Here is an 11,520-nt window from a genome sequence, read left to right on the forward strand (position 1 = left end):
CAGGGTGTGCTGTCTGTGTAAGATACATGAAGGATTTAAAGAACTCAATGCCCGAGAATGTAAGCTATCTGGCTAGTGACTTTATACTGATGATATGTTGAAATGATAATATTTTGGATATGTGTGTTAGTTGCTCAGTTGTGTCCAGCTCTTTGCAACCCTATGGACTGTAGCCTGCCAGGCTCCTCTGTCTACACAATTGTCCAGGCAAGAATACTGGAGTGGGTTGCCATTTTCTTCTCCAGAGGGTCTTCCCAACCTAGGGATCGAACCTGGGTCTCCCGCATTGCAGGCAGATTCTTTACCATCTGAGCCACCAGGTGGGTTAAATAAAATGTATATTCATTTCACTTGTCTCATTCAACTTTCATCCTGTGGCCAGGGGACAAATTTAAATGCCCCATTTCCCTGACACCAAGGCTCAAATTTGACTTCTTTTGGACAGCACTGTTCTATTTTTTTTTTTGGCTGCCCTGCTGCTTGTGGGATCTTAGTTCCCTGACCAGGGATCAAACCCATGCCCCCTGCAGTGGCAACACAGTCCTAATGGCTGGACACCCAGGGAAGTCCTGGACAGCACTGCCCTAGACATCCTGGGCCACTGTGCTGAACGCTGGGTGCTGAGTGAAGGCTGCCCCTTCCTGGCCCCCACCACTCCCTTCATGGGTGCTTTACCCATTGGAGTCACCTGCTGAGTCTTGTGACCCGAGCACAAGACCCTGAGCAGCTCTGGGGTTCTAGAGGATTCCTTCCTTTCTCCCCAAACAAGCTTTCAAATATTTGAAGACGAGTATCTCCTCTGATGTAGGTCAGGGACTTGTCATCCTTTAGTCCTCACTCAGCATGGTTTTGAGCTGAGGAGTTGGGTATCTTGTCACTGGGGTGAGTTAAAGAGTGTGGGCCCTCGCTGGACAGCTAGGGGGGGGCCTGAGTGTTCGCCCTGGTTCTCCTTGGTGCCCTCTCCAGCGGTGGAAGCATCTTGTCTGTGAACTTGAGCTTCCTCGGCTGGACAGCGGGGCACCTCCTGCCTCCCTCCCGTGGCCAGTGCGAGCGGTAAAGGGCTCACTGTGCGCAGGCCCAAAAGAAGGGTTTCCTTTCCCTCCCATCACCGTCCGTAGCTGTCAAGAGGGCACCCAAGGGACTTCCCTGGGGGGCCAATGGCTAAGACTCCACGCTCCCGGCACCGGGAGCCTGGGTTCGTTCCCAAGTCAGGGAACTAGATCTCACACACCAAAACTCAGAGCTCCCACGCTGCAACTAAAGATCTCACATGTCGCAACTAAGACCTGGAGCAAACAAATACAAAAAAAAACTTAAAAAAAAAAGTGACACTCGGATGGAGAGTCCGGGAGGTGGGATGGAAATGGGACCTGCCGCAGAGACACCCTCCTCTCAAGGAGACCCCTGGCCGCCCGAGGGACCAGAGAGGAACAGACGTGAGAGGAAAAGGGCTGTTTTCCGAAACCCTTCTGGAGGGAGGATTCTGTCTTTATTGGTGTAGAGGAGGCTCTCTAGTTGTCGGGCATCATGGCGAGGCGGGGGGCCTTCGGGGTGCTCAGATAGGGGGACAGGGAGGAGCTGGCGTAGCTCGGGCCGTGGGGGCCGGTGGTGGGCGTGTTGACCGGGCTGGCGGCGGACGGCGGGGAGAGGGAGGTCAGGACCACGCCTCCCTCATCCAGGGAGCGCTTGTAGGGGACCGGGGCATCATTTCGGAGCTCCTGGAAGGCCAGGTAGGCCTGGAATATCTGCAGGCAGAGGAGGGTGAGCTAGAGGCTGGCTGGGGCGGGCTGGGGAGGGGGCCGCGGGCAGCACTCCCTGAAGCTGGGCTTTGTCTGCCGGGAAGAAGGTGGGGGGCCTTCTTCCCCATTTGCCCAAGACACAGAAGGGGCTTGCGGAGGCCTGGGTGAGCTTTGAGAGCAGGTAGGTTCTTGCCCTGTTAACCCACACCGTCCCGCCCTGCCCTGCTGGGGGAGTAGGGGTGGGACGGGGGCCCTCCTCACCCAGACGAGGATGGAGAAGAAAGAGAAGGTGATGGCGGCCTTGGCGCTGTTGCTCCCTAGGAGGAAGTATCTGGGCGGCGAACGGTGCCACTGGTTGGCCAGGAAGCAGAATCCCACAGCCCAGACGCCTGCCCAGATGACTGGGGGGTCGAGGGAGAGAAGAGGGGCGGTGTGGGGGGCTGAGGTCTCCACTGTGGCCTCTCCCTCCCAGCCCTCTTTAAAGAACCACCTGGAGTGGGCTGCTATATCTGCTGTGGGGGTCGGCAGCCACGTGTGACTTTTTCCATTTCAATCAATTAAAAATTTCAGTCCATTAAAATAGACTTACAAAAAAAATTTCGGGACTTCCCTAGTGGTCCAGTGGTTAAGACTAAGCCGGCCAATGCCGGGAACACAAGTTCAATCTTTGGTCCAGGAGGAACCCACATGCCTTGGAGCAACTAAGGCTGTGGACCACAACTTCTGAAGCCCACACGCCCTAGGGCCCGTGCTCCTCAACAAGAGAAGCCACTGCGATAAGCCTGTGCACTGCAACTAGAGAGTAGCCCCGCTTGCTGCAACTAGAGAAAGCCTGAGTGCATCAATGAAGACCCAGGCAGCCAAAAATAAATAGATAAGGAAAAAATTTAAAAAATATTTCCACCCCTCGATGGCACTGGCCAAACTTTGAGTGCTCAGCGGCCATGCATGGCCCGTGGCTCCCGCACTGGGAAGCCCAGGCACAGAACAGCTCCGCCCTCACAGAACCTTCTTTTGGATGTTGCTGGACTCAGTGATCTCTAGGGGCCCACCCAGCCCTGAGTCTCTGGAACTGGGCAGGTGTGGAAGAGGAGAGGAAGGAGCCCGGGGCATGAGAAAAAGGAACAAGCAAGTGTTGGGCGCTGTGTGCCAGGCTCTGTCTAAGGTGCTTGGCATTGGTTAGGAGGCTAGGCTTGGCTTGGAAGCCTGGATCTGCCACTCGGGGTCTGATTACACAACCTCCTTAAGCCTCAGTTTCCTCCTCTATGAAATGGGAATCTGAACAGGCCTTCCCCCCTCAGGGGTTCTAAGGAAGAAAGGAGACGGGGCGTGGGGCGCCCTTGACGCGGTGCCATGACACGTGGGGCATGCCCGGGAAGTGTCAGCATTACTACAGGTGTCCTTTCTCGCCTTTCATCCTCAGAAAAACCCTGGAGGTGGTTTTTTGTTTTGGTTTTGGTTTTTGGCCATAACCACAAGGCACGTGGAACTTCCCTGACCAGGGACTGAGCCAGTGCCTTCTGCAGTGGAAGAAGTCTTAAACACTGGGCCACCAGGCAGTGGGGGTTCCCATCCCAGCTTCCATGGAAGCTCAGAGAGGGGAGGAGAGCTGCACATCGAGGCTGCGCCAGAGGTGAGATTTCAAACCCTGCTCTGCCTGGCGCTGCGCTCTGCACCCTGCCTCCCACCACTGGTGGCTTTTCAAGAAAGGCTGTGAAGAAGGGAGGTGAATGCCTGGAGAAAGCTGGGCAGAAGAGAGGCTTCTAGAGTTACCCTGAGGGTCAGAAGAGGTGACCTTTGCACCAAGTCTGAGGGATGGGCAATGATTCCCTCAAACAGCGGGTGCAGAAAAGCTTCGAGAAGCGAGGGATGAAGCTCTGGGTCACGGGCGGAGGACACTCTGAGGTGGCGTCCTGGGGGCCCAGGGGAGCCTGGTGGTGGGGGCTGAGAGCTCGGGGCAGGCAGTGCCGGGGCTCACCCACCGGCCAGGATGAGGTCCAGGAGCTGGAAGGCCGTCTTGAAGCGGGTGCTGGCGAGGCGGACCTCGTGGGCGTCCAGGGCCAGGAAGGCCAGCGAGCTGAGGAAGGCCAGCAGGCCGGCCCCCACAGCGAAGCTGCAGGCTGTGCTGTTGCTGTTGAGGACACAGTGCAGCTCCGAGTTGTCGGTCTTGTTCTGGTAGCCGTCGGTCAGCAGGGAGGAGAACACGATCAGGGAGAAGACCTGTGGGTGCAAGGGGGGTTTCCCAGAGCCGGAATGGAGCTCCATGTCTTCCCAAATTCGCTCCTCATCCCTCATCCCCATCACTGAGTCGGGGGGAGGGGTCTGCTGTCCACTCTCCTGATGGTTCCAAGCCCTCTTTCCCGGTCACGTCCTCCGAGCCTCCATCCTGGCTCGGGCCTCATCCCGCCTGCTGGGGCCCTGCCCCAGCCTCTTGCCGGCCTCCCTGGCTCCAAGTCTCCCCAATCAGCTCTCCAGGGAACCTTCCACACTGCCCATCCTGGCTCCCAGCGCTGCCTGCCCTCCCCAGCCCTTCACCTCTCCTCACTCACTCTTGCCTTCCACGCCACAAACAGGTACCCGCCGCCAGACCCAACACAAAATGCTTATTAGCACATCGCCCGGGACACAGGAAGAGTGAGCAATGAGTCTCTGCCATCCTGTTGATCCCATCTGCCTCTCAGCCCTTCCCTCTGCCTGCCACTTCTTCCTCCTCCCTCCCCGCTCAGCTAATTCCTCTCCATTTTCAAAAAGGAACTTGTGAAATATTCCAAAGAAACAGAAAAGAACAGAGGAAATGTAACCAACAGTGAGAACCTGACAAACGTTCACCTTTTGCTCCAAGATTCTTTAAAAAACAAAAAACTATTTTGGCGATGCCACACAGCTTATAGGATGTCAGTTCTCTGACCAGGCATCGAACCACGGCAGTGACAGCACCAAATTGTAACTACTAGGTCACCATGGAAATCTCAAGGCTTTTTTTTTTTTTTTTTAAGCAAATACAGGGATTTCCCTGGTGGTCCAGTGATTAAGAATCCGCCTGCCAACGTGGGGGACACAGGTTCAGTCCCACATGCCACAGAGCAACTAAGCCCATGCACCGCAACCACTGAACCCGGGTGCTGAAGAGCCCGTGCTCTGCAACAAGGAAACCCACTGCAATGAGAAGCCCACGCTCCACAACTAGTGAGTAGCCCCTCGCTCGTCGCAACTAGAGAAAGCCTGCATGCAGCGACGAAGACCCAGGGCAGCTGAAAACAAATACGTAAATAAATCAAATCAAATTTAAAAAACTTAAAAAAAAGTAAAGCAAATACAGCCTTGGGACTTCCCTGGTCAGGGAACTAGTGCCACCCGGCGTGGCCAAAAAAAACGAGCAAACGCAGTCTCGCTGATAGGCTGGCCCTGTCGCCGCTGTGGGCACCACACACAGCACACCGGGGTAGCACCGTCTGCCTCTACTGCTGGCTTCTACCATGTTCATCGATGAAACCACCAGTGTACTTCACCAACCCGTGCCATCCTTACAGCCACCCTAGGATGTGGGTGCTGCCAACAGTCTCTCTCTCTCTTTTAGATAGTGGAGCTGAGGCACAAAGAAGGTGGTGAATGGCACAGAGCCCATCAGCTGTGAGGGGGCAGCGCCTGGATCTGAACCCAAGCGGTCTGGCTCTTGAATCCGCTTTGCGCACGTACATGCTGTGCATAGTCGATCAGTTGTGTCCAACTCTTTTCGAACTCATGGACTGTAGCCCACCAGGCTCCTCTGTTCATGGGATTTTCCAGGCAAGAATGATGGCGTAGGTTGCCATTTCCTTCTCCAGGGGATCTTCCCAACCCAGAGATCGAACCCAGGTCTCCTGCATTGCAGGAGGATTATTTACTGTCTGAGCCAGTAGGGAAACCCTAAATCTGCCCTAACTCCTGCTATTAATGTCTCTGCCTGGACCAGATGCCTGGAGGGCAGCGGTTCCTATCACTGTGATTCAGGGACAATTTGAAGCCCCGGTGGCTTGTCCCTGACGGTCACAACACAGCCTGGCAGGGGTGACACCAGGTATGGAAGGAACCATTGTGTATGTGTTGGGCGGTGGGAGCTGGTCCAGGGGGTGCTTTCTGGATTCGGTGAGGCCTATAAGAACAGGCAGGGTGAAGAAGACTATGGAGTGGGATGATCTCTGGGGGTTGAGAGGGAGCCAGGGAGGGGGCTGAGAGCAGGGGTGGGGCAGGGTCGGCTCCAGGTGTGTGAAGGCCCCTCTGGGGCCATGCAGAGATGGACTCGAGCCGGTGAGACTGGAGGCCAGGAGGCTGGGAGGCTGGGGAGGAAGCTGGGGCCTGCAGTTGTGGAGGGAGTCAAGATTTGAGCAGAAACTGAACCCAGGGGGCTGGATTTAGGAGGAAGTAAGGCTTGATCTGAACGGTACCTTAACTAATAAGTTTTGGGGGAGGGATAAATTGGGGCCTGGGATTGACATGTACACACTACTATATATAAAATAGATCACAAGTAAGGTTGCTCACAAGTAAGGGAGATGGTGAAGGACAGGGAAGCCTGGCATGCTGCAGTCCATGGGGTTGCAAAGAGTCTGACATGACATAGTGACTGAACAACAGGGTGGCTCAGTGGTAAAGAATCTGCCGGCCAAAGCAGGAGACCCAGGTTCTATTCCTGGGTCGGGAAGGTCCCCTGAAAGAGGAAATGGCAACCCACTCTGGTATTCTTGCCTGGGAAACCCCATGGACAGAGGAGTCTGGCAGGCTACAGTCCATGGGGTTGCAAATAATCAGACACGACTTAGCAACCAAACAACAAAACAAAGGACCTACTGTATAATATGGGGAACGCTACTCAATACTCTAATGGCCTATATGGGAAAAGAATCTAAAAAAAGGGTGGATATGTATGTATGTATAACCGAATCGCGTTATACAGATTCAGTATACTGATTCCTGAAACTAGCATAATATCAACTGTAATCAACCACACTCCAGAAAGAATTAAAAAGAAAAAACTGAGGAGTTTTGCAGGCACACAGGAGGAAGGGCATTCCAGGCAGGCCGATCCATGTGTGCAAAAGCCAGCTGCTGCTGAGTGAAGCTCCTGCAGGAGTTGGAGAGAAATCTTAGCTGAGGGATCTGGTATGAAGTGAGGCTGGAAATGCGGGCAGGGAGGCCAGACCCTCAGAAGCCTTGAACACCAGACGGAGGGGACTGGACTTGGGAACCATGGGAAAAATTAAATTTCTCACTTAGGCTTAATTTTATGCATGGCAGGGCTCTGAGCAGAGGATGGCCAGGGTTAGATCTAGGGGTTCAAGGCAAACTCCAGGGTCATGATGGATGGGAAGGGGCTCCTGGGAATCCAGTGAGATTTAGGACTTGACATTAGACTTGGTGACTGATTGGATGTGGTGGTGCCTGGGGATGGGAGGGAGGGAGGAGACAAGGGGAAGGAAGTTCATTAGAATTTGAACTCCTGGACAGGTTGCACGTGGGACCCTTCTGTCTGCACCCAGGACCCAGTGCCAGGCTGGACCTCTGCACACGTGTTGGAAGAGTGAATGACTGGCCCTTCTTTTTGGCTCTTGCTCTGCCCTTTAGAGTAGGAGCAGGGAGGCAAGGACTGACCCTAAACTCCTCAGCCTCTGTCCATCCGCCTCTCTCCTTTGTCTTACTTGCCTTCTCTGAATAAGAACAAACAAAATAATAATAATGACTTTGTTGTTGTTGTTGCTGCTGTGTCGTGTCCGAATCTTTGGCCCACCAGGCTCCTCTGTCCATGGGATTCCCCTGGCAAGAATATTGGAGTGGGCTGCCATTTCCTCCTCTGGAGAATCTTCCCGACCCAAGGCTTGAACCTGAGACTCCTGCATTGGCAGGTGGGTTCTTTGCCGCTGAGCCACCAGGAAAGCCCAATAATAGTGACTAGTCCCTCCTTTTGTCCAGCACTTTAGCTCTAAGGGAGGGTATTCACATCCACTCCGCTTCGGGGCTGCAGCACTGAGTCTGCAGGAGGGGAGCGTCTTGCCCTGCTGGTCTGAGACAGAGCCAGGTCAAGGACAGGAAGGCTCATTGATCATTTTTGAGCCCAGATACATTTTACCTGCGCCACCTCCCTGCAGCCTTGCTCCAGTCCTGCATGTTCGAGGTTACAATAATAATTCATTGCTGTTTCACAGGTGATAAATAGAAGCCTTGATGGCGCAGTGGAAAGAGCCAGACGTGTCTGACCCCACCCACTGGGTGGACCTGGGCCAACTGCTCACTGCTTGGCACCTCAGTTTCCCTGTCTGTCCTGTGCCCCAAAGAGGTGGGGGCCTGGCTCTGAAGGTAATTCTCATGACTGGCCAGAGAGGAGACATGTCCTCTCAAGGTTAGTCGTGGAGAGATGGGATCGGAATCCAGCCTCCCTGACTTCCGGGTCTGTGGGCTGTCTGTCTGCTGACCCCCCTAAATCCTTGGGCTGCTTTTGGACACCCAAGAAGGGGGCTTGGCTGGGCTGGAGGGACTTCAACCCTCTGAAGCCTGATTCTGACCTCCTTCCACACCCTTCCTGGCCTTTCCCCAGGGAGGGAGCAAAGATTCATCAGTTAAGGCACCAGCTGGCGGGCGGCCGTGAGAAGGACGAGAGCACCAGCTGCCCAGAGACTCCCTACTGAGGAGCCGGGCCAGGGGGGGAAGGAGGAGAGGGCGGCAGGCGGGAGGAGGGAGGCGGCAGGCAAAGTCCGTGACTGAAGAGTCTGGCAAGGTTGGCGGCCCTTCCCCCCAGCCCTTCCCCACACCAGTCTACACCAGCTGGGCCTCCTTCTCCCTCACCTCCCGCCCTTCCTTCTGAAGACTGGAAACCTGTGCATCCTTGGGACTTGCCCGCCAGCTGGGTGATGTCCTTGGGCAAGTCATTCAACCTCTGTGAGCCTTGGTTTCCTCTTGGGTCCAGCAGGCGTCGCAATGCCCACGTCATAGGGTCATGGTGAGGAGCGGAAATGCTGACACCACCAAGGGACTGGGAACTGGGATGTGGAAGGCGTTTTCCCCGCTACCCTGGGGCGATGACGATGGAGATGAGTCCCCACCACCCTATGCCTCCCCCAACCCATCTCTCTGCTTGATCACAAGTTGGTCCCAGTAATCATTGCTATTGAAGGAATGATGACTACTTGCCAGGCCCATGGTGACAGGCTGAGAGGCATTGATTTCATTTGGACATAGTCTTTCCTGATGAGCAGGAAGGACTAGACACACGAGGGTCTGGAGGTTCAGAGAAATCAAGTTTCTGGTTCAAGGTCACATAGCCCTAGCGTGACCAGGCAAGTTATCAAATAAAACAGGGCACTTTTGAGACTTAAAGGAGGTGCTGCTGATAATCACGCCAGGACTGAGCCAGGCAAGCAGGGGAGGATGTCGCTCTATGTGGACATCATGTGGCCAAACTAGGATCCTCAGCCAGGCCTGATCGATCCTTCTGGAATAGGACCCTGGGTTCAATTCCAGATATTCCCCCTACTCCCCTGACCCAGATCAAGTCTCATCATCTCCCTGGGCCTCAGTTCCCAACTCTGCCAAAGGAGCACCGTGGAGGCTACACAGTGTAAAGCCCAGAGTCACAGCTCTAACTCCTCAAGCACTGAGGTCCAGAGAAGGGCAGTGAGCAGGTCAAGGTCACACAGCAAAGTCAGGGGCTCAGTGAGGATTTGCCCCCAGGTGTCTGGACTCTTTGGGAATGTGGTAATGATGAAACAAATGCAGGTAAAGTCCTTGCTTGGCACCGTGCCTGGCACACAGCGACCACCCACCCCCCTGGCATCCTAGGTCTGAGAGGTGGAAAATGAATGGGCTGTATTCTCACAGACCCCAGTTTGAGTCCCTGCCTCTTACTGTGTGACCTTAGCCAACACTGTCCATTGGAACTTTCTGCCATGATGGAAATGTTCTAGATCCTCACTGTCCAATATGAGAGCTGCCAGTCATGTGTGGCTATTGGGCACCTGAAATGTGGCCACTGTAACTGGGGAATTAAAAAATTTTTTTTTCTGGCTGCACCATGCAGATTGTGGGATGTTAGTTCCTAGACCAGGAACGAACTCTGGCCTCCTGCACTGGAAGCACGGAGTCTTAACCACTGGACCGTCAGGGAAGTCCCTGAATATTTTATTTTCATTAATTTAGATTAGAATAGTCACATGTGGCTTATGGTTACCCCCCTGGACAGCACAGCCTTCAAAAAATTATTTAACTTTATCTGATCCTCAGTTTTCTTCTCTCAAAAGTGGGGCTCCTGAGCACCCACTTTGCGGGGTTCTTTCTTCCCAGGAGAGTTGATAAGTGCTCAGAATACTGCAGGGCCTATAGTTAAGATGCTCAGTAGAGGGTGACTTCATTTACAAGTTCCTTTTGGCTTTGTTCCCCCAAGCTGGCCCTTCCTTTCCTCCCACCACCCTGTGCACTGGGTCTGAGAGCTGAGAAGCCCTATTTCATGTCACCCACAGGGCAGCTGGCCCACAGAAGGGCCTCACCCCTGCAAAGATCCGTGTGATTGCCTTTGGCCTCTTGAGAAACTGCACGGCTTCACTGTCGGCCAGGTCCTGGAGGCTCTCCGGGATGTGCATGGCGGCTGCTCTGCTGCTCGGGCTCTGGGAAGCCAGAGCAGGGATGCTGGGTTCTGCCGGCTGGGCGCTGCCGTCTGCAGGTTCCAGGCCCACGCTGGGGCTCGGCTGTTGCAAGACAACAGGAATGGTGGGGGGTGGTTAGAATCCAAGGTGCAGGGTAAAGGGGCTGCCAGGGGTCCCAGGAGGAGGGGGTATGGGATGGAAGAGTATTGGGGAGGGTACCAGGATGGGGTTCTGTGGGGTGAGGGGTCTGCCAAGGGTCCCAGGAGAAGGGGGCAGGGGATGACAGAGGGTTCTTGGGGTCCAAGGACAGGGTTATATGGGGTGAGGGGTCTGCAGGGTTCTTAGAATTGGTGCATGGGATGAAAGAGCTGTTAGGAAGCCCCACCTCCAGGTGGGGGCGCAGGCTGAAAGGGTGGCTCGATGGTCCTATGAGTTGGGGTGCAGGCTGAGGGGGCTTCAGATAATTCCAAAGTGGGGTACAGGGTGAGGGGGGCTGCTGAGGAGCCTAGGAACTAGGAATGTAGGCTGAGGAGGATGTAGGGTGAGGGGGCTTCCAGAACCCCAGAAGTGGAGGGGCAGGGTGAGGAGATCTTGGGCCAGGGAGAAGGAGAGAGGAGAGGGTAGGATATTGGGGTGATGTCTCTGACACAGGAGCCAGAGTGCCCATTTTAAGGACTGTGTTAATGGGATTTTTGAGGGATGAGGGGTGCTAGAATGGCGGTCAGAACACCTGGGAGGTCTGAAAACGAGGACCTCTTTCAGATTTGGGGGCAACAGCACGCAGAGCAGAGACCCCAGGCTCCTCAGGGTAGATTTTAGGCTGTCCTGGTGATGGGGTGATTGCCTTAGAATCAGGACCTTCCCTTAGAATTCAGCTCCATCTTCATAAAAGTGCATCTCCTCAAGTTTGGACCTCAGATGTGTGGGGAACATGGTCTCCGAACTCATCTGTCCCCTCATAATAAGGAGACCGAGCCCCTGGCGCTAAGCTACCTTCAGAGAATCCGGGTTCTTCCTTTAAGGCGTGGAATGGGGGTGGTGAGGGTTCGGGGTGATGCTGCCTGATAAAGGGTCAGCCTTACTCTGGAGGCCGGGTTTACGTCACCTGCAGGCCGGATCTTCCTTCCGCCCACCCTCCCTGCCTGGTCCCCGGCACCACCTCAGCCTTCTTT

General features: G+C 54.7%; 1 protein-coding gene across 1 annotated transcript; it reads right to left on the reverse strand.

The window, feature by feature from the left end:
• Positions 1-1,511: 1,511 nt before the first annotated feature.
• SYNGR4 (synaptogyrin 4) lies at positions 1,512-11,494 on the reverse strand. Its single transcript, XM_014478128.2, has 5 exons — positions 11,342-11,494; positions 10,253-10,450; positions 3,722-3,959; positions 2,001-2,140; positions 1,512-1,745 (listed from the first exon to the last, which is right to left on the reverse strand). Exons 2-5 carry the CDS (start codon positions 10,343-10,345, stop codon positions 1,512-1,514), a joined length of 705 nt encoding a protein of 234 aa, XP_014333614.1. The 5' UTR covers positions 10,346-10,450; positions 11,342-11,494.
• Positions 11,495-11,520: the final 26 nt, after the last annotated feature.

The sequence above is a fragment of the Bos mutus genome, chromosome 18, assembly GCF_027580195.1.
Source record: "Bos mutus isolate GX-2022 chromosome 18, NWIPB_WYAK_1.1, whole genome shotgun sequence".
In the NCBI taxonomy this organism is placed as follows: domain Eukaryota; kingdom Metazoa; phylum Chordata; class Mammalia; order Artiodactyla; family Bovidae; genus Bos; species Bos mutus.

Excerpts from the sequence above, each read along its gene's own strand:
- SYNGR4 (XM_014478128.2), bottom strand. The coding sequence starts at position 10,345 with ATGCACATCCCGGAGAGCCTCCAGGACCTGGCCGACAGTGAAGCCGTG. Across the intron at positions 2,141-3,721 it reads CCTGGACCTCATCCTGGCCG|TCATCTGGGCAGGCGTCTGG; the intron begins GTGGGTGAGCCC and ends TCGACCCCCCAG. Across the intron at positions 1,746-2,000 it reads TCTTCTCCATCCTCGTCTGG|ATATTCCAGGCCTACCTGGC; the intron begins GTGAGGAGGGCC and ends CTCTGCCTGCAG.